The following is a 22963-nucleotide window of genomic DNA, read 5'->3' as shown; positions in this document are numbered from 1 at the left end:
TGTGTCAGGATTCCAATCGACTCCAGCAGTTGCTTGGAGACGGGTTAATAATTAATGGTAAAGGGGACCTGGAACAAACTTAAAGTAAAGGACTAAGGAATTAAAAAAGAAGAGGAGGGTATAATTGGAAAACTAACTTAAAAAAGAAGAGATGAGTACCACAATTTAAGGAAAACAGCCCATGTTCCTTTCGTGAACCATAAACCACGAAATTTTGTGAATGTTCCTGTTACAAGGCTGGCAGCCAAGGAAATGGGATTTTAAGGGGTATTTTAGAAAATACTAAAACCTAGGAGGGTATTTATGAACCCAATGGGGAAGTGAATTATTCCATTTCCTTGGCTGCTAGCCTTGTTGCAGGAATATTCCTGCTATGTGCGTAGCAGCAAATTTTTTCCGCCATTATCCCCATCGACTTCGATATCCAGCGGAAATTGAGGTGGTAACCACAGGTTGGGTTGTCTTCTTCCTTCAATAGTTGCACAGTGGAAACCAGGGGCAGTAATCTGGACCAGAAACAAAAAATCTCTTGTAGATTAAACCAATGTGCCAGGATTCCAATCAACTCCAACAGTGGTTATATATGAAACACCTCTAGCCCTCTTAGTAGCAGTTGCAACATTCATTAAAGAAAATTGATGATACCTTGCAGTGACCAAGCAATGATAGCAACATAAATAAAATTAGAAATCGATCGGCCAAAAATCGAAACAAGTGAATTTATTCAGTAATCTTCGATGCAATAGTGAACTCGAGTAGCGGTTTTACAGTACCCACGAAAAATCGATCATAGCAACAACAAAAAACGATAGCAGCAAGACTGGAACCTCGTCAAGTATTACAGTACGTAGAACCAACGATCTTAACTCCTTGAAACCCCAGAAACACGATGCATGTAAGCAGTTTTTTTTTTTGAAATATCAGTACAACTATATCAAGCACATAAACACTTTTTTTGTTTTCTTCTTCTTCATCGCTCTGATACCATGTGAAAATATTAAGCTTTAATAAATCAGCAATAAAGACAGATACCATGTGACATAAACATGATGCAGGTAAGCAGATTTTTTGTTTTTGTTTTGAAATATTAGCACAACTTTATCAAGCACATAAACACCCTTTTTATCTTCTTCTTCTTCGTCGCTCTGATACCATGCGACAATATTAAGCTTTAATAAATCAATAATAAAGACTGATACCATGTGACAATATTAAGCTTTAATAAATAAGTAGTAAAGAAGGAGAAGAAAGAGAGATCGATGGTAGGAAGCAAGAACTTTGCAATGGAAGAAAAGCAGAGTTGATTAATCTTGTAGTCTCCCACAACCTTTATGAGAAAAGATTTTCTGAGCCGTTGTGACTGTATATCTCTCTCTCTCCTTTTCACATAAAATGACCTCATTGCCCTCCAATGTACGATACTATTTTGCCGCACCTTATTACTGTGCTCTTCTATGCCACTTGCTTAGTGAACTCTCTTTCTCTCCACAAAACTTGATTCTTACGCTATGTTTGGTTGCCAAAAAAATGAATAGACACTTAAATCAACCATTACATTATCATGATTTTTGTCCCATTATATTTCTTTTGTTAGCATCAAAACTTAGCATAATTGATCTACTCTCACAGTGGATTCTTTGATCTAACAACACTTAACTCATGAAATGATTTCCTAATATACTGAAGAAAAATGATTTTTACCACTGTGGCCTTTCGATTAGAATCCATACACCATCGTAGTTCCATCTTAGATTCCAATCTGTCAATTTCAAAAGAACCCAAAAAGTTTTACTCTTTCATGGAATCATAACTCCATGAATGAATGATTAAAATGGAAGTAAAGTTTTTTTGGGTCCATGTGTCCTCGGCCTATTCCCTCTTCTTTCTTTTCAAATGGAATAATTCTTTTTTAGAGTATTTAAATCTTAATGATGAATTCAAATATTAATGATGATATAATGTTTAATTAAACCAAATTATAGTAATGGTTAGATGATTTTGTTTGGAAAAGACTAGGGAGAAATTAATATGAATACAAATTAAAGGTTTAAATTAACGAGAAGAACACGCTATGGCATGTTACGTGTCCCACGGGTGTTGCATAGGAGGAGACCCTTTTGAGTGAATGGCTGGCTGGCTTTTCTTAATGAGATTTACTTTTATTTGTGGACCTTTCTATAAATTTTAAAAGGAAACACATGTCATGTTAGGTCTATATAATAATAACCCATCCTCTTCACTTCAGTTAAATAGAAACATTAAATTACAAAGTTGCCCCAAACAACTCTTCAAAATGACCAATAAAGGAATAAAATGTCAATTTCTTGCTTTGTTTAAAAAAATAAAATCTAATTACTTCTTTTGTTGAAAACCCATTGTTAAAGCTATATAAATAGAGGTTTTCATTCATGTGATCAGATATTTTTGTGTTTTAAGGTTACTTTTTTTTTAATTAACCATCATGATCTTTTTTTTTTTTTAAAATCAAATCTTAAATCTATAAAATGAGCACGGTTACTTCTCATGTTGATTGGATATTTAAGTTTCATGAGATTAATTTTTTTAGTAATATTCGTATTTTATTTTTTTAGTTGAATCGCATTGCTGCTTCTCATGAAAATTGCTAATTGTTATGTTCTACAAAGTCGACTTTAGGGTATTACATGTATTCCAAATACAAAGGAACCATATGCTTTACAAATTAAAAAAGAAATATGTTTGATATATTTTTTTGGGAGAGAGGGGAGGGCGATAGAAACCAATGGTTAAACATGATAATGTATAATCGAATATACTAATCTCTTGATGTACGCGATCAAACATTTAAGTTGCATAAGACAACATTATTAAAACTTGAAATCCATACATTAATAATTTTCATTGAAATGATCAATAACTTATATTCTATAAAGTTAGCTTGAGTGTAATATAAAATTTTAAATACAATATAATTAGTTTACCAAAAAAAAAAACAATATAACTATATCTCTGTCAATGATCTAATCGAGTTTTTCGTAAAAAAAAAAAGATGATCTAATCGAATCGTAAATTAAATCTCCAATAAATAATCAAACAAGGAAACAAATAAGAAGTCATCCCAAACCATTTACAAAAATTACACAAACATTTATCTATGTCTTACAACAGAAGGGTATTTTCGGCATATAAAATCTCCACAGTGTGATTTGGCATAATACCCGAATGATTCCCCCACAAAATCATCCTTATTTCTTATTTAAGATTGGTATTTGGTAAGGTAGGCAGAAAAGGAAAAAGTGAATAATCGTTTGGACTAGTGGACTTTGGGGTCATTTCGGTCACATGATATCAAAGTTTGGACCCTTTTCCGGAGATTTTGTAACGTAAAAAAAAAAAAAAAAAAAATTTATAAATAAACCAATTATTATTGATTCTTTCTCACAATTTATAATCGTCTTCTTCCCTCTAATTTTAGTCAGTGAGGTCTCTTAATTTTCAGTCTCCTGTCACTCTCTCTCTCTCTCTCTTTCTCATCCTTGGTGGGATTATACAGTCTTTTGTCCTTAGCAGATAAACCACAAAAATCAGAACTAGAAACAGAAATGAGATAATCGTCTTCTTCACTGCAAGCTTCTTTTTCAGTCTTTATCTTCTTATCTCGGAGGGAACTGTTTGAGTTCTGAAGAAAGGAAAGCAATTGTTAATGGCGGGAAACGATTGGATTAATAGTTACCTGGAAGCGATTCTCGATGTTGGGTCTGGAATAGAGGGCCCAAAGTCATCGTTGCTGTTGAGGGAAAGAGGGAGATTCAGTCCCACTCGATACTTCGTTGAGGAAGTGATCACTGGTTTCGATGAGACAGATCTCTACCGCTCTTGGGTTAAGGTATGAGAAACATATTTTTAGTTTCAGTATGTTCTTCTCATAGCTAGATTGATTGTTTTAATCAGAGGATTTTGGATGCAAGATTACAAAAATGATGAATTCCCCCCCCCCCCCCTTCTTTTCTATTGCCCTTACTCTTACATGCAGGCATCGGCGACTAGGAGTCCGCAGGAGAGGAATACAAGATTGGAGAATATGTGTTGGAGGATTTGGAATTTAGCTCGCCAGAAGAAGCAGGTTTTGTGCTTTTCCATTGTTAATATTTTATTGTGTTTCCTTTAATGCTCGCTCTGTTTTGATTTATTGTGTGAACTTTGGAGCTTAGTGGTTAGGATTCGTGTATGATATTGCGAGCACTTTGTATGAAGAATTGAGTTGGAAATCATTGTGTAGTTGGTTTGGCTCCACTTTGATTGTTCTTTTGCAGTGTTCATAGATGAAATTGTGTTTGCTGAATGCTGATTCGGATTTTGCATTGTCTTGCTGATTGTCGTTGTGATTTAGTTTTGGCTGAGTTGGATCACAATGAATTTGTGCTGGTACGTACAAGTGGATGATTGATTAATGATTAGATCTGGTATCTTAGATTGGCTAGATTGGTAAAACTTGGCCTCTCTCTCTCTCTCTCTCTGTTTCTCTGTTTCTAACTCTTTGCCTAGAAACAATGAAAACCAAGGTTCAAGAACTCGGATTAGGTATGGAATCAGTCTTCATCGCCAGACATGTCCTTCCTCGGTCGGACTTAGTATGCAAAGAATGGTGGTTAATCAGATTGGACTAGGTCGAGTCCGATTTGTATTGGCCGATTCCAATCCAAGTTTAAAACCTTGATGAAGGCGGTGCGATGGTGTTTATGTTAAAAGAAACAAATTTGGAATTCGCAGTGATGACATTTTCAAAGCTTCCTGCATTTGAAGGCTGAGCAATAATTTTTTGAACTTTGATGGATTTGTGACATGAACAATCTACATTTTGCCCCCACCCCCCCAGATGATGAACTTATCTGAAGGTGCCAGGGGCATCCACAAAATAAAAATTGTGGTTTAAAGTTTAATGTAGTGACAAAAATTTATGTATGCATGCATGCATGCATGTATGTATGTATGTATGTATGTATGTATGGGTGTATGTGTGTATGTGTGTGTGTGTGTGTGTGTGTGTGTGTGTGTGTGTGTGTGTGTGTGTGGGCAGGGGGCATCCCCGAAATCAAAGTTGTTTAATGCGGTGACAAACATTTATGCATGCATGCATTCGTGCATGTATGAATGCATGTATATGTATGTGTGTGCAGTAGTAGGTTTTGTTACATCCACAAATTTGCATTCATTTTGGGTTTTTTTTCTTGTGAAACTGTTACGCGTGGCTTCGTGCAGACATTTCTGAGGTATGTAGGGGTGGAGCTTCAGTCCATTCGTCCTTTGGCAGGCATCGTTAATCTGTAGTCTGTGACTTATCAAGGACAGTGTTGCAAAAATGTATTACTAACATCTCTATTAGGAATAAGAAGAAAATAAAATCTTAACCTTCCGCCTTTAGCATGGCAAGAGATACCATTTTACTCTATTCTCCAAACATCTTTATACTGCTTTACTAGATTCAATGGGCAGGACTAGTTACCAAGATATGAGATGTATTGAATTATTGATATCATGGTTTTAAGAATCAGAGCAATCTGTCCTGTCGAACTGGGTTAAACCAGATCTAGCCACATATCGTTTCCGGTTTTCTGATTAGATTTTGTGGTTTTGGTGAGAACTGGCAGCCAAAGTAGGGAAAGAGGAAACCAGTCCCGAGTTTGATCTCTGCATTCTCTGGTATGGCTTGTAAAATTAGGATTGATAAAGGCTAAATGATTTTCTGATACCGGATATGGAAGTAAAATGGTAAAATTATTTTTGCCTTTTTTTTAAAATGTGTGATGGATGTTATAGTTAGCATTTGCGATGCTGGAGAAAGGCTTGTAAAAGGGATCTAGAAGAAATTGGGGGGGGGGGCATTTGCTGCACGACAAATTAGGATGTATAAAAAAGAATGGTAAGACTTGAGTGTACTGTAAAATTTACTGTATATCAAAGACAGGACGTGTACAAACTTTTATGTTTTGAACTCTTGTAAATATTAGGACCATCCTCCTGCAATTTGAGGGCTTATAATCTAACTATTGTATTTTGTTCTTCACTCTCTCTCTTTTGTGTTTTTTTTTTTAATAGAAAGATTAGAGAAATATTTCATACTAATGTAAGTGACCTCTAGGCAGTGCAGCCATAAGCAAGTGTAGAAAAGCTTCGTAAGGTGCTGTATATAAACTAAAGATGAATCAATTGTTCTTTCTTTTTGCATGAAAGATTTGAGAGATACTATCTGAATGTCAAGGAGATCTTGGCAAGGGAACCAACCTCATGCATATAGAAGTGTACAAAATCTCACATTAGATTTTTATAAAATATTCAATTAGCCTTGAAGATTGGCCCATTATTACTATGTTGCAGATCTTTTTTGATCTGGAAAACACAGTATTGAGTGAAGGCTCTGAAGGCAACATCAGCTATAATGTCTGAAGCTGGGAGTATTAGCCATGGTCTTCTATTGGCTAAAAGTACAAAATTTTCAAAGGGTCAAAATCAGTTCAGGTGATCTTTCATTGATTCAAGCTTGCGAAGGCGTGAAAGATTGTCCCAACTGGAACATTTCAACTCTGCCGCAGGATATTTGTTATTTGGCTACTTTGTTTACGTAGTTTTTTTTTTTTTGGCATGAATGGGTAATTGAAGCTCATATAGTTGCTTCAGGAGCCTCTCTTTTTTCCCCTTTATCGTATTTGGTAGCTTTGTCCACACAGCCTGGCGGCCTTCTTTTTCCCATATTTATATTGAGACGTATAGAAGGAAAAAGAGAAGAAGAATTTTAGTCCAATGTAACCTCTTGTGGTGAGTCCCACTCTTGGTTTGATGAGTCTCCATTTGAGTTTGAGGTCCACTTGTGGGTGAGTGAGTCCCCAAGTATGCCTAGAATTAAGTGGTCCTCTTTGACCCTTGTTATCTTGTACCTAAAGTAACAATGAAAAAAGGAAAGATGTTTCTTAGACCAGGATCAATGATAAAAAGAGCGTCCCAGTGCATGAGGCTCCCGCTAATGCAGGGTCTGGGAGGGGTAAATGTACACAGCCGTACCCCCTGCTTCGCAGGAGGGTATGTTTCCTAGTTCACAAGAGCACAACTTAACCGTTGCAAGACCATGGGCCAATGATGTCTCTATGAAATGTTACAGATACAAGTTCTAATGAACTGAATTTCTTATATTTCCTATTAATTTTAAATTTTGATTATTAATTTGGGTTATAATTTTTGAGGTTTTAGTTGTTTTATGTTGGTGTAGCATGTCTAACTCTTAGACTTACTTTTTAACCAAAGCAGGTTTTTTTTATTTTTTTATTTAAATTAAAATTTGACAAGCTTTTAATTTTTAAATTTTATGTTTCTGAATTTTTGGATGTCCTCAATAAAATAAATAGGGATTTTTATTCCAGAGTATTATTTTAGATGACCAAACTTTAGATTATTTTCAATGAAACTAAGTATTGACTATGGCTTTGATAATTGTTGTTGCTCACATATCTAAATTTTAGATCCCTTAAACTAAATTAGGTCTGCAAAAGGACTTCTTAATGAATTATTTAGTTTCATGAAATCATGTCCCTTGAATAAATTTTCAGGGAAAATCCGTTGATATTTAAAACTAACCTAATGTAAAAAAGGGGCTTTGAATTGGAAAAGCTGGGTATGAGAGACTTTGGACCATGCCATGGCTTGCAGATTGTTCCCCCCCCCCCCCTCTCTAATATTCTTGGTGGAATTGTTAGTACCTGAAGTAGTTGGTATAAGGTTTAGTTATTTGTGTTTTTTTTTACCAAACTTTATAGATGTGTGGTGAAACATTTTTTTGCTATCTATCAGTATTAAATAAAGATGGATTAATTTATGTAAACACAGTCTTTAACTAAAAGAGAAAAGTAATGGAGCGTGAGGAATATTAGAAAGTTTATAAAGGAGTTGGTTTTTTTTTGGCCTGTATTTTTCTTATATATTATAAACTAAAAGATTTTGATTCATTCTCCGAGATCTGGATATGTTCTCTCTGTTATAAAATTGGCTTAGTTTATGTCAAGAAGTAATAGTTCAAAATTGAATTATGCTCATATTTTTTATCTTCAGTGGTCTTTAATGACTGCGGAGTTGGTTAATCCTTGTTAATATGTGTCCTGATTTACCTTCACTACTTCACTGCAGAGATTGTTCAAACCTCATTAATTATCATATAAAGTCTTTATTTCTTATTATTAATGTGACATCCTTAAGCTCACTGTTGAATTCCAAAAAAGCAAATGCTTTGATTTTGTTGACAAAAGTTACTTTGATGTGGTAGTGCTCTGCTTCATATGTTCATGTTCAGGTTCTGTGGGCTGGAGTTTCCATCACTGTTTGATGAATATTTAAAATGTTCAGATATAATTTCATGGACTCCAGGTGGAAAACTCAATAGTCCCAATCCTACAGCGATGCGACTCTTAATCCGTTTAATTTGAATTATGATTTTCTCCATTACAATTATTCTGACATCATATTGGCAGTAAGTAGCATGGGATGTCCTTGCTGCTTTTTGTATAATTTCTTACATCCCATTTGTTTGATCCTGGTCCTTTTTCTTGCTATAAAATGGCAATGTCACTGCAAGAATTCAGATTGATATACCATTTGCAGACCTTAAGATCTATTATAAATCATTAATTTACTCCCCTCATCTTCTGTCCGGATCTCAATAGTCCATCATTTTAATCGATTTCTGGAATTCTGTACCATTTTTGTGAATATTTTCTGAAAATAGCTACTTTGACTCTTTTGTGCAGCTTGAAGGGGAGGAAGCTCAACGTTTGGCTAAACGTCGTCTTGAGCGTGAAAAAGGTCGCAGGGAAGCAACTGCTGATATGTCGGAAGACTTATCAGAAGGAGAGAAAGGAGATGTCGTCAGTGAATTGTCAGCTCATGGTGAAAGCAACAGAGGAAAGATGCCTAGAATCAGTTCCGTAGATGCTATGGAGACCTGGGCTAATCAACAAAAGGAAAAGAAACTGTATATTGTGTTGATAAGGTATGGACTCACCTTTATACTCTTAACCTTTCTGTTGTGGTTAGTTAGCAGTCTACTGAATTTTCTGTTGGGTTCACTTCTCAAAGGAATGCATTCCAACGGGTAAATGATGTTTCTAGAAATGCTATATCCATGCTTTGATTCTTCTAGTATCTGTTGTGAATGTGACATTCTTTATTTGATCTCAGTTGGGAATTTCAAGATTTCATCTCTATTTACAGTAAGTTTGTAGAGTTTGACATTCCTAGATTTATTCCATTTAATTTCTGTAGGAGATTAAATTGATGCTGGTATGAAAACTTAAAACTCTGTTAATCTACATAGTTGAGCTTCTGGAGACCAGCTGTAAAGGGTTTGCGAATTTGATGCAGCTTATTAATTTTTGAACTGTCTTTTTGTCCTGATACTGAGATGTTATCCTTTTAATCTATTTGACATGCATGATGATGTTTTTAACCATCAGTCTTCATGCAGCCTCCATGGCCTTATACGGGGTGAAAATATGGAGCTTGGTCGTGATTCTGATACTGGTGGTCAGGTAGCATTTGATCATAAAACTCTTTCCTTGAGGTCCTTATTGATGTATATCTATACAGTAATTCAAAAATGCTTTCATCATAATTCAGGTATATATTTTTTTTTTCATTTTTTTAGGTTAAATATGTTGTAGAACTTGCAAGGGCTTTAGGCACAATGCCTGGAGTGTATCGGGTTGACTTGTTGACGAGACAAGTGTCAGCACCTGAAGTAGATTGGAGTTATGGTGAACCAACAGAGATGCTGACTCCGAGAAACTCTGATAGTTTTACAGATGAGATGGGAGAGAGCAGTGGTGCATACATTATCCGTGTACCATTTGGGCCAAAAGATAAATATATTGAAAAGGAACTCTTGTGGCCCTACATTCCTGAATTTGTTGACGGTGCCCTTAACCATATAATACAGATGTCCAAGGTTCTGGGAGAACAGATTGGTGGTGGGCAACCAGTCTGGCCTGCTGCTATCCATGGGCATTATGCAGATGCGGGTGATTCTGCTGCTCTTCTGTCTGGCGCTTTAAATGTACCGATGCTTTTCACTGGCCACTCACTTGGTCGAGATAAGCTTGAACAACTTCTGAAACAAGGGCGCATGTCCAGGGATGAAATAAATGCCACATATAAAATAATGCGTCGAATAGAGGCTGAAGAGCTATCTCTTGATGCATCTGAAATTGTAATCACTAGCACAAAACAGGAGATAGAAGAACAATGGCGTTTGTATGATGGTTTTGATCCTATACTTGAGCGCAAACTGCGAGCAAGGATCAAGCGTAATGTTAGCTGTCATGGCAGGTTCATGCCTCGCATGGTTGTAAGTACTAACTCAATGTTTATTAAATTCTTTATGGTTCCCACGGAAGCTACTTAGTGAATTTAAAGTAAGCTTCAATTAATTACATATTTGATGACAGCTGGTCAAGTTGTAAGAGCACTTCGCTGGTTGGATTTCTCATAAAATAATTTCTTATCCTCATCTGCAGGTTATTCCTCCTGGAATGGAGTTCCATCATATTGTTCCACATGATGGTGATATGGATGGTGAAACAGAAGGAAATGAAGACAATCCAGCCACTCCAGATCCACCTATATGGTCCGAGGTATCAACAATCCACTGTTCTCCATTCTTTCCGATCCATGACAGACTGATTTTGAATGATGTTTCTTTCAGATTGAAGTGCTCAATTTGTTTTCTGTTGTGAAAGTTGGGCCTAGGTGGCTGCTTTAGTTGTTTTGTTTTTATTATTGCTGTGCTCAAGCTGTCATTTTTTACTAGAGTGAGTTTTCATATGGCAGATAATGCGCTTCTTTACCAACCCACGCAAACCTATGATACTTGCTCTTGCTCGGCCAGACCCTAAAAAGAACATTACAACTCTGGTCAAAGCATTTGGAGAATGTCGCCCATTAAGGGAGCTTGCTAATCTCGTATGCTTTCTGTTTAAATTAGATTGACTGAGATTCATAATTTCTCTTATTTAGTGGATGAATATTGATGATTGTGCTAAGGGCTGAAGCAGGTTCTGCATCCTTTTTTTGTTGTTGTTGTTGCAGACATTAATAATGGGCAATAGGGATTCTATTGATGATATGTCCAGCACAAATTCATCTGTTCTTATGACAATACTTAAGATGATTGACAAATACGATCTGTATGGTCAAGTGGCATACCCTAAACACCACAAACAATCTGATGTTCCTGATATTTATCGTCTGGCTGCAAAGACAAAGGTACTTTCCATTTATTTATATTTCTTTATATATATCAGATGATTTTAATATAATTGCAGGATTAATAACATGTGGTTCAAATAGGAACTAGATTTTCACTTTTTCTATCATGGGTAATATCCATCCTTTTTGATACTTCCTCAACATTTCAAGGAAATATTGTGCTTCCAGATCATTCTGGCTTCAATTCTGCCATACCTTTGTTTTCTTTATATTCATTATTAATTTGATTTGGAAGGATGAATTTGGTGTAAGGAACGTAAGGGGTTCTTTCCCTTCTATTATATTGAACGTAATTGTTATTGCTCACAAAATGACTTTTGCTGTTTTTTTTTTATTAAGGATGATATATTGTGGTAATTCTTTCTTCATTGCTTCGTGATATCATGTTAATGATGTTTTACAGACATGTCATTACATTGGAAAAGTGTGATTCAATGTTGTTCAATTTTTTATGGGAGTGATTTGCCTCCTTGGGATTATATTCCTCTTTCATGTGGTATGAAATCCTTGCTGAGTGCAATGATGGATCTGCGATTGAAGTGTTGGGGGGGAGGGGAGGAGAGGAGGAGAACGAGGTCCTTGTTATAAATTAATTGATTTTAGTGCCCTTCCCATGTCTTGTTTGGAACATGTTTTGAGATTGAGTTCCTTGTGCATGTCAAGTTACACATCATATATTCTGTCTTTGTTCTACTTAACTTATAACCTTTTGATTCCAAGGTTGACCTCCATACATCCAACTTTGCATACACCAAGGGATCTGATCTTGAATGTCTCTAGTAAACTCATCCATGATTAGTGCAAATAAATACGGGCTTAGAGCTGAACCTTGGTGTAAACCAACTGTTATTGAGAATTCACTAACTTGACCCCTCACAGTTCTTACGCTAATCACTGCATTATTATACATATCTTTAATTTTGTCCACGTAATACTTGAAACAATTTTCTTCTCTAAAACTTGCCAAATTAACTCTCTAGGAACTCTACTATAAGCTGTTTCTAAATCAATAAAAGACCATATGAAGATCTTTCTTATATGCTCTAAAACTTTCTGTTAGTATCTTAAGCAAATAAATAGTTTCCGTGGTTGATCTCCCTGTCATAAAACCAAATTGGTTATCCGAAACATTAGTTTATTGTCTCAAATGCGCTTCAATTTATTTTCTCCCATAATTTATAGAATGGCTCGTGAGTTTAATTCCTCTATAATTATTATAGCTTTGAATATCACTGTTAATTTTATAGATCAGTACCACAATGCTTCTTCTCCGTTCATCCGGCATTTTTCTTGTGCTCAAAATCTTATTAAATAATATAGTTAGCCACAATAAACCACAAATTCCTTAACACTTCAAGGCCTCTATTGGATACCATCTCGACGTACTACATTACGTGTTTTCATTTTTCTAAGGCTTCTTTTACTTCAGCCACCCTAATTTTCCGTATATTTGTAGTTCCTTGATGGTTATTGTGACCCTCTAGGATACTATTACTTGCATTATTTTCATTTTAGTAAACTGTAGAAATAGTTAGTCCACCTCTCTTTAATCTCCTCATCGTCTATTAAAATATTACCATCCTCACTTTAATACATTTAATACAATTGAAATCTCTACTCTTCCTTTCCCTCAGTCTGGCTATTTTATGCTTTATTGATTTTTTTATTATTGACGCTCCATGTATTTCCCCAAGTCTCATTGTCATTTTTGGGGTGTAATTTTTCATTCTTAGTATTTTCCCCACATTCTCGTCCATTTTCTATTGGTTTCCTAACTATTTTAAAATATACATAGAATTGATAATATGTTGTTGGAGCTCATTTCCAATCTGCGTTTTGCAGGGTGTTTTCATCAATCCGGCTTTTATTGAGCCATTTGGGCTTACTTTGATAGAGGTGCTAATCTCTATTTTTTTGCAAAGCTCTTAATTCTTTAATTTTGAGAGTTAATATATCACCGAAACTAATGTTTTGCACCCTCACTAAGCAGGCTGCAGCTTATGGTTTGCCTATGGTTGCCACAAAAAATGGAGGTCCTGTTGATATACATAGGGTATGCCATGCATTTGGTCTTGGTATATTGTTGTGAAAAAATTATAGATTTGTTTTTGGAAGTTGTAGTGAGATGAAGTTCCAAAGTCTAATAGTAAACTTTGTTGCAGGTTCTTGACAATGGTCTCCTTGTTGATCCCCATGATCAGCAGTCTATTGCCGATGCTCTTCTGAAGCTTGTGGCGGATAAGCAACTTTGGGCAAAATGTCGGCAGAATGGATTGAAAAATATTCACCTTTTCTCATGGCCAGAACATTGTAAGACCTACTTATCTCGGATAGTCAGTTGTAAGACAAGGCATCCACAATGGCAAAGAAATGATGGAAATGAAAATTCAGACTCAGAATCACCAGGTGATTCCCTGAGAGATATACAGGATATATCTTTGAACCTAAAGTTTTCATTAGATGGTGAAAAAAGTGGAGACAGTGCCACTCTTGATAGTGCTTTAGATTCTGAAGAAGCTGTTGATCGGAAGAGTAAGTTAGAGAGTGCTGTTTTGAATTGGTCAAAGGGTGTTTTAAGGGAGACAAACAAGTCCGCGAACATTGAGAAAGCAGACCCGAATACCATCGTCAATAAGTTCCCAGCATTGAGAATGAGAAAACACATTTTTGTCATTGCTGTGGACTCTGATACTAGTACAGAACTGCTTGAAAACATTCAGAAGGTTTTTGACGCTGCGGGGTCGGCTAAGACTTCTGGCGTTGTAGGGTTCATATTGTCAACCGCACTGACCATATCTGAGATACAATCTCTTCTGTTCTCAGGAGGCCTGAGTGCAACTGATTTTGATGCTTTCATCTGCAACAGTGGTAGTGAAATTTACTATCCATCTTCAAGTTCTGAGGTCGGTCCTTCTGAGTTTCCTTTTGTAGTTGACTCGGACTATCATTCACATATTGAATACCGTTGGGGTGGAGAAGGGTTGAGAAAGACATTGGTCCGTTGGGCTGCTTCGATTGTTGATAAGAAGGGAGAAAATGAAGAGCAAATTGTTACTGAGGATGAACAGCATTCAGCCTCATATTGCCATGCATTTAAAGTGAAAAACCCAGCATTGGTAAAGCTATTTTCCTATTTAGTTGATTTTTTTTTCTTTAGATGAAAAGATTATTATAAGTTGTCAGTGTTCATAAATGTGGAAATTTGAGGACAAATTCTGCTGAACATTTTAGAACCTTCTGCTTTATTTTATAAACACAAGGGGTGTGGAGTAGCTTGCCCCTTTGAGCTCACAACATGTGTATAATGCAGAAGAAAACTAGTAGACTAGAAGTATTTTTTTCCCCTTTTCTGAAAATAACTTAAGTATTAAATTTGATAGTTTCAATGATCGAAATGCAAAGCATCTGAAAATACAGATGGAAATATGCAGTATGAGAAATAGGGACAAAGATGTAATATATATGGCTGGAAGTTGATTTTGTACATGAGATGCCTTGTAATCACGTAGTCTTTTGTATTTTGCCATCTTTTATTTTTCCTGGTTATACATCAGTGGGTACTTGCGATCAAAGTTTCTGAAAGTACGCAGTTCGGTCATTGAGACCATATTGAATATTTAGGTCATTTTCCCTTTTTTCTCTTAGGGTTTATTTATTCAATCTTGTGCTTTTACAGGTTCCTCCTATCAAGGAGCTCCGGAAATTGATGAGAATTCAAGCTCTACGATGTCATGTTATATATTGTCAAAATGGCACCAAGCTGCATGCAATTCCTGTACTGGCTTCTCGGTCTCAAGCTCTAAGGTATTTGTGTTAAGTTTATGCTTAATGTTTCTAAGGAGTATGATTGCTATTTGTTATATAGCTTAATTTTGTGTGATTCCTGATTGTTTTTAAGCTAGTTTGTACTTATACATTTATTCACAAAATTGGTTTACTTCCTATTAGCATGAACTTTCAAAAACATGGAATTCTGGGGAAAAAATTCGGTTACCTTCAGGGCAGGGGGAAAAAAGGGGTAAATTAAACTTGTGGTACCCAATGTTTGAGAAAAGGCCATTTGGGGTACCTCATGTTTTAAAAGTGATGGTTGGGGTACCTTATTAACAGGTTTGGAACAAACCTATTTTGTTTTAAATTTTCCCCTCACAACCTCACCACCACCGCCAGCACCACCCCCACCAGGCCACCCCCATCTGCAACACCCCCTCCCTCTTCCGTTCTCACTCTCACTTTCCTCTCCCGCTCATTCCAGTGCACAAATCATCTAAGAAGGACAAAAGCAATGAAGAAGGATGTTGCGACAAACATTCACCCGCAATTCTTTCCCATTTGCCATGTGCAAATTGCGATGAAGTTCTGTGATTATGGTGTTCATCTCTGTCCCTCCCTTCCTAGTATTTATTAAGTATTTTTTCTCCACTATAAACTCACCAGAGTGACAACAAAAAAATAATAAAAAATGGCTATTATGCTTGCCAATCTGCAAAATCCTTCACCAACAGGCCCCGGATCAGATCCCTGCTAGAGTAATTGGTTGAGAGCGAGTTTGGAAATCTCAGCTGCTGTCCAACCACATTGATCCGATCGCTCTTGTTGTCGTTGCTGCTTCTCCTCATTCTCTTCTTCCCACGAGATCTTCAGCGAAGCAAGGCTACAAAAATTGCATTTTCTGAAGCATTGTTACATCTGTTCATTCTTTCTGTTGTCTACTGGATTTCAGTCTTTGCTGCTCTCTTTCTACTTGAAAAATAGCAGGAAACAGACAACGGTAAAGAAATTACGGAAACCCTAAAAATACTCCATCAAATACAAGACTGCAACTCACAATAAGGATACCGACCTCACCCTACCCAATCGCCCTTCCATTACTGGATTTCTTTGTATTGTTCTTCCATAGGTTTTAGGAGCTTTTCTAGAATGGGAGGGGGATTACTGACAGGGAGCAAGATTTAGACAGAGAGAGGAAGGGGGTTGTCGTCAAATCAAGTGTCGAAGGGTGGGTTTCATATGAAACTCTTTTCTGTGGTGATAGTCACGAAGAGGGTTTGAAAGGTAAAATTTATAGCTATCTCTGTCTCTTCCCTCTCTCTCCTTCATCGATGAATCTATTCGATCCGGTCATACCTACAATCGTGCTTTGCAAAGGTACTTGGGTTTGGGTAGCTCATCTATTTTTCCATATGGGGTTTTCGGGATTGGGTTTGGGGTGGGGGAGGGGATTGCTATAGGGAATGAGGTGGGGATGTTGGGGCAGGAAGAACCGGGGGGGGGGGGGGGGGGTGTGCATGCCTGGAGAGGTGTTGCACAGGGGTGGGGTGGGGGTGGAGTTGCAGAGGAGGTGGGCACAGGTTGTGCAGCAGGAGTGGGGGCGGAGGTGGGGGAGAAGGGTGAGGAGGAGATGGAGGGGTAAAAGTGGAAATATATTCAATTTGGGATAGTACTAATCTCACGAGGAACTCCAAACCTCACTTTTAAAATTTGACGTACCTCAAACGTACTTTTATTAAACATTGGGTACCTCGGATGTAATTTATCAAACATTGGGTACCTTGGATGTAATTTTTCCAAAACAAAAAGATAACAGGAAAGAGGAAAAAATTAGTGTGGTTGTTTAGTATGACAACTGTATTTGTAGTCAAGAAGAAAGATAAAGCTGATGAGCTTTCTAGACTACCTAAGGCAGTTATTAATTTTTACATGTCTTGCTATGTGCTACTATGTCTTCTATTCTGTCCTGCTCAATTGAAGCTTGGTTTAAAAGTTGCATTTCTTCTGCATTCTACGTGGAAATGGTACATTGGGTTTTGATGGTTGGAATTTGAAACTCATTCTTTCCAGGTATCTATATGTTCGGTGGGGTGTGGAGTTGTCAAATATGATTCTGTTTGTTGGAGAATGTGGGGACACAGATTATGAAGGACTGCTTGGTGGGGTTCACAAGACTGTTATATTGAAGAGTATTTGCAGCAGTGCACGTTCCCTGCTTCATTCAAGCAGAAACTACCCGCTAGAAGATGTTGTGCCATTTGATAGCTCCAATATTGTTCAGACTACTGAACAGTGCAGCAGCGATGACATAAGAGAGTCACTGGTTAAACTAGGGGTTCTTATGGTCTAGATGATAGAGACAACTCCATCTGCTTCTTCTATGTATAAGAACAAATTCAGGTTCATTTGCAACTTCTGTTGCTGGTTGTCTTCAGCCCCCCCTTCCCCTCTTCAACTAAAATCCTTGAACTTGCATTTTGGAAACTGGCCCCCTTGGTTCCTTCCTTAAAACAAACAGATTGTGGTTTCCCATATATGAAAGCATAAAACAGAGGGTTCTTCCTTCCTGGAATTCCATAGTATCATTTGTTTTGCTAAGTTTCTTCTGGGAACCAAAAGCTTTTGGTTTTCTTTGCTGATGTCCATTTGTAGTCTCTTGTCTGCTCTGCCCACCCCCTCATTGCTACAAGCTGTGACAGGAGAAATTGATGGATGCGTCTCAAAATTATGTTCTTTACTCCTGTTGGGATGGCATGTGATGGAGAAAATTCTTGTGTCTTGGGGCAGTTGTAGTAGATGTTATGTTTTTAGTTGCCATATAATTTCTTGTACAGTGTTTTCAGTTATGTAAAGTGAATTCAAATAAATGAAGAATGGAATTCAAATAAGCGAATTTACTGAGTCACCATGTTTTATCTTGAGGCTGTATTTAGTTTCCCCCCCCCCCCCTTAAAGCGCCGCCGATGGCTATCCAACTTAGCCTGGCTTTCTCAATCTGGGTTGTAGAGATGTGTATAGGGGTGTAAATGAATAGTCGAAATCCGTTTCCGTATCCATTTAGCATTATCCGAATCCGTTCAAAAACTAAACGGATGCGGTATATTTACATGTAAACGGATAAAATATCCAATCCGTATCTGTGTTCGTATCCGTTTAACAGTATCCGAAATTGTCCTAAAGTTAATCGGATGTGGATGTAGATAAAGCACTATCCGAACCAAATACGATCCGTTTACATCCCTAGATGTATTGGACAGCAACAAAAAAAAAAACACTTTTGTGTTTGTGGGCTCCATGATTATTCCAAGATGGCTTCAATATTCCCCTGTGGGAGCTAGATTATCTGCCCAAGGTAATGAGTGGAAGAAAAAAAATATGTAATCTAGGCATATCTTGTGATAATGCGTATGAATCCCATTTATAATCTTAAATATTCTTAGATGTTTTTTCCTTTCACGTAACAAGGTTGAGTGACCCAGGTAGGTCTCTTTATGGAGTCATGGTGATCCATCCATTACTCAATTCAATCATAATTTGTAGAACTGAACCGGAGGTCCAAAAATGTGGTCTGGTTCTGATTTTTCTGGTTATTTTCTTAGTTTTAGTAAGGGCGTTAATCTGATCGGTTCGCTTCGCTTCTGTGCATGTTGTAAGTGACAGAAATCAAAGCCGAATAGATTATTAATTGCTTTCATGTTCCTAAATTGATGTTTCAGTTAATTGGGTCTTATTATATGGTTTATCATTGGTTTGGTTCGGTTCAATTTGGTCACGGAAGAACCTAACTTATAGTTATTAGCAGATTATTAGCAGGGTAAAAGGGTTTTGGCCGCTGAGACTGGGTTTGGTTGGATCACCAAACCAAACCAAACCAACTAAAAGTTTGGACAATCCATTACAAGCAAGCTTTAAAAATTGCCTACTGGATTCCCACTCATGACTATAAAACTCGGATCAGCATCGAAGGAATTGGCCAATCCGACCAAGTTAGAACAAGACCAACTAATTCTATCCAAGTCTGACCCGGACCGAATCCAGAATATTTGAATTGGAATCGGAAGGAGACAAGACAACCAAGCAGGCATTTAGGGTTCTTACCCTTATCCGTATCAATCCACCACCGATATGAATCAGTCAATACCGATACGAATCAACTAATCCAGCCGATTTGATTTGATACCGACAAAACAATTGTTACGACCAAGTCATATTCCCAATTGGCCCAATTCTAGTGGCATAAGATGTATGAGAGAAGATACCCTTCTGGATTAAAAGATATTCCGGAATGCCCTGTTCTCAAATCCAAAATTCCAAACAGAATATTCCATCTCCCTTCCTTCACCCGTCCATTTTCATTCCCATCATAAATGTTTTTTTATGCATTTCGTGTCGTGTCAGCACTCAGCATTCAGCAAAGAGAGAAAGACAGAGACAGTCTTTCAAATTTGCTCCTGTTGGGTGAGCTGCTTAGGCGCCGAACTTACAATAAATATAACTCTCTCTCTCTCCAAATCGAGAGAGAGAGAGAGAGAGAGAGTTTTAAAGGTGGTGGTGAGTTCAACTGTTATCAAAATTCGTCATAGTTGTTCTCTGGATTAGGGAACAGATAATAAATTTAATGACTTCTTCTAGTGCTAAAGAGGGGTTGGTCTGGAAGAGAAGAGGTGAAAGTACTACGCCGGAGATGGAGATGGAGATGGAGATGAAGACCCACCACCACCACAACCACCAGTTCTTGGATTCAAATTCATTGGATGATGATACAACAACGACGGTGATCGTGAAGACAAGAACAACAATGAAGAAGAAGAAGAAGAAGAAGAAGAAGAATTTGGTATCGTTTTCGGATTCGCCGGATTACTTGAAAGATAATGAGTATATTTTGAATTACTACAGAGCAGATTGGCCTCTTAAAGATTCTTTCTTTAGCATCTTCACTTGGCACAACGAAACCCTCAACGTTTGGACGTATGTACTTACTACTTACATGTGAAATTGAAAGAAATAATAAGGCTTTTAATTCAATTTTTTTTATTTTTTTTATTTTTTTATAAACTTCTGAAAATTTCTATTTATTTTGCAGGCATTTGTTAGGATTTCTTATCTTCTTGGGGTTGACGATCATAAATTCGAGGCCTCTAGGCCCACTACCACAAGTAGCTGCTGATTTCCTTTGCAAACTCAACAGGTACCTTAAGAGTTAAGCTTTTGCTTTTTATTTATTTATTTATTATTCTTTTTAAATGGTTCACATAAATAAAAGCAAAGACAAATAAGTACTCCCTTAAAAATTAATAATTAAAGAAGTCAAAAGCTCTTTTTCTTTATTATCGATTTTGTCTATAGTTATATAAAACAGAGAAGGGCAGTTCTGTCATTTGAGAGGTTTTCAAATTAAAGAACATAGAATTATACTTAAAACGGGAGATGATTCCCTACACTGCCCGACTGTAGTTTTAGGTCGATTAAGGGAATCCCTTTTTTGGAATCTAACAAAAAAGTGAGAGGCATTTATGATATTTCACCCCTTATATGAACAGTGATATGTGAGGGAATGCATAATTTCATTTTTGAGATGGGGTTGTGCACAAGTTTTACCCATAAAGAACGGTGAAGGAATTTAAAGGGGCAGACTTGTAAATACTATGGCTTTCAAGGGTAAATTGATCCTGAAAGGTTTTTTTTAGGATTATGTGGGCCATCCATTATATTGGTGGCCATTTTCGTGCCCTTGCCAAAAGCCTGCTTCAAGATGACTTCTAATGGAAGAATGTATGGAAAATGCCCCAATTTTTTTTCTTTCTCAAATATCAATTTCAGTTTATTAATAAGAAATGGTATGTTGTTTGTTCATTTAAAATCTTTTAGGCAACAATCCCTCAATCTAGCAAGTATATGAAGAATACCTGATCTCTCACACCTATTCGCATTGCGTGGAAAGATGACGTGCTCATCTAACCATTGGATAGAAAGGGTATTGTTTGAATTAGTCACATGTCAAATTTTAGAATCTAATTCAATCAAATATTCTTCCATGCAAGGACATGTATATACTAATACTTCAGCTATTAGTGAATCTCTCCTAATTTTTCAATGCTTGATTTTGATACTTTACAAACTTTGTTTCGATTGAAACTTGACATGTGAGCTCTACTGTCCATAATTAATTTAGTAGAAGATATGATTTCTTGAAAAAAGAAAAGGTTTATTGGTTTTTAAGTAGGTATGTAATTAAACGAGAAATTTCTTTACCTCTACAGAATCGAGATATCTATTCGCTCTGATATAAATAGTAACTATCTGTTCTTCCACTGTGAGAGGGGCTGACTAGGATTGTTTGAACAATTCACGCAATCATTTACCTCTTGCCAAATTTATTTATTTTTCCTGATAAGTACCTCTTGCCAATTGATTCTGAGTAGCTTTCAACTTGCCACATGGCAAATATAGAAATGCAAATAAAGAATTTATTTCTTGTCTAAAAATCCATGAATCATGTGCTCAATTTTTTTAATTTTTTATCCAATTCTCATGCTTCTTTGGAGTTGAAATTTGACAATCTGTTCTATGTCTTCTATCAAATGCACCAACCCATACTTGTCTTTTTTCTTTCTTTGTATTTTTGTTTTATTGAACCCCTCTACTTGTCATGTGGTAAGGAATTGTGACCGAGCAACAACGACAAATGATTATAATGATTCCAAAAATTTATTAAAAAAAAAAAAAAGATTCCAAAAATTTTAAACTCCAAACAAGCATGAGAGTGGAAACACTAATTTTGTATGCATTTGTGACATGCCTTTTTCCAATAATCATAGCAATAGTCATTTGGCACCTACTTAAAAAAATAGGGAATAATTAATAATTAATAGGGAAAAGTGTGATGTTTTCTGTGCAATCCCACATATGAATTTATTATTATTATTTTTCTCTAAGATAAATAAAATATTATTTTTGTGAGAAAATATATAGGAAATGCAGTAGGATTAAAGAAACCTTTCCTCAAAAATAATAATCATAACCAAAAATTAATGATTTTAGTGTTTCTAAAAATTTCTAACTCCAAACAAACATGAGAGTGGAAAAACTAACTTAGTGTGCACTTGTGGCAGGTCTTTTCCAATAACGACAGATGATTCCAAAAATTTCTTGGCGGTAAGTTATATTTAATTCAGATTTTACATAAAAGGAAAAGGTTCTCTGAGCTGTCGGGGCCGGGGAAGATATAGTAGCACCTCTATGTCTATCTCTCTCTTCATATAAAATGTTATCCTTGACTTTCTATATACAATACCATTTCTTATCGTACTTCATCAGTGTAATCCCTTATGCCAAATGCCGCTTGCTCAGAGAACTCTCTCCCTTACAAAAATTTAAGTATAAGAATCCACTCAACTTCAATACGAATCGACATCCTCTACTTCCGCCTGCCCCTACTTCTGTGTGCGCCCTATACACAACGAGATGCACAAAGACCGCCTTACCCCCGCTCGGGCAGGGGTAAGGCGCTCTTTGCGTGCCCCGTTGTTTGTAGGGCGCACACGGAAGTAGGGGCAGATGGAAGTAGAAGATCCGGAGTCACTTGAATACTGCACTAACTCTACTTTAACATCCAAAACTGTGCAGGGAGTAACAACACTCCATGACTTGGAGAACTTAACAGTAGCAAGATGGCCATTCTTCGTCTTCTTAGGTGGTTCCATGTTCTGTCTTCTCTCAAGCAGTATTTGCCATCTCTTCCTTTGCCATTCTAAACGTTTAAATCTCCTATTACTACGACTTGATTACATGGGCATTGCAGTAATGATCATAACTTCCTTCTTCCCTCCAATTTACTACACATTCCAATGTGATTCACAGTGGCAATTCATCTACCTCACTGGTATCACAGTATTAGGTATCTTCACTG

At 36.7% G+C, this 22963-nt stretch overlaps 2 protein-coding genes across 2 annotated transcripts; both read left to right on the top strand.

The window, feature by feature from the left end:
- Nucleotides 1-3587: 3587 nt before the first annotated feature.
- LOC122667329 (probable sucrose-phosphate synthase 1) lies at nucleotides 3588-17466 on the top strand. The gene is made up of 13 exons (XM_043863588.1): nucleotides 3588-3865; nucleotides 4013-4102; nucleotides 8769-9010; nucleotides 9485-9548; nucleotides 9665-10363; nucleotides 10533-10649; nucleotides 10846-10977; nucleotides 11104-11280; nucleotides 13126-13179; nucleotides 13274-13336; nucleotides 13446-14399; nucleotides 14960-15087; nucleotides 17125-17466. Exons 1-13 carry the CDS (start codon nucleotides 3683-3685, stop codon nucleotides 17402-17404), a joined length of 3183 nt encoding a protein of 1060 aa, XP_043719523.1. The 5' UTR covers nucleotides 3588-3682; the 3' UTR covers nucleotides 17405-17466.
- Nucleotides 17467-19852: 2386 nt separating this feature from the next.
- On the top strand, nucleotides 19853-22823 carry LOC122668356 (heptahelical transmembrane protein 1-like). The gene is made up of 3 exons (XM_043864939.1): nucleotides 19853-20022; nucleotides 20138-20242; nucleotides 22681-22823. The coding sequence occupies exons 1-3, from the start codon at nucleotides 19853-19855 to the stop codon at nucleotides 22685-22687; spliced, it is 282 nt and encodes a 93-aa protein (XP_043720874.1). The 3' UTR covers nucleotides 22688-22823.
- Nucleotides 22824-22963: the final 140 nt, after the last annotated feature.

This window comes from Telopea speciosissima, chromosome 7, assembly GCF_018873765.1.
Source record: "Telopea speciosissima isolate NSW1024214 ecotype Mountain lineage chromosome 7, Tspe_v1, whole genome shotgun sequence".
Classification (NCBI taxonomy): domain Eukaryota; kingdom Viridiplantae; phylum Streptophyta; class Magnoliopsida; order Proteales; family Proteaceae; genus Telopea; species Telopea speciosissima.
The sequence above is the reverse complement of the archived record's forward strand: the minus strand, read 5'-3'. Positions and strand labels throughout refer to the sequence as shown.

Excerpts from the sequence above, each read along its gene's own strand:
- LOC122667329 (XM_043863588.1), top strand. The coding sequence starts at position 3,683 with ATGGCGGGAAACGATTGGATTAATAGTTACCTGGAAGCGATTCTCGAT. Across the intron at positions 3,866-4,012 it reads TCTACCGCTCTTGGGTTAAG|GCATCGGCGACTAGGAGTCC; the intron begins GTATGAGAAACA and ends TCTTACATGCAG. Across the intron at positions 10,978-11,103 it reads TAAGGGAGCTTGCTAATCTC|ACATTAATAATGGGCAATAG; the intron begins GTATGCTTTCTG and ends TTGTTGTTGCAG.
- LOC122668356 (XM_043864939.1), top strand. The coding sequence starts at position 19,853 with ATGAAGAAGAAGAAGAAGAAGAAGAAGAAGAATTTGGTATCGTTTTCG. Across the intron at positions 20,023-20,137 it reads GAAACCCTCAACGTTTGGAC|GCATTTGTTAGGATTTCTTA; the intron begins GTATGTACTTAC and ends TTTATTTTGCAG.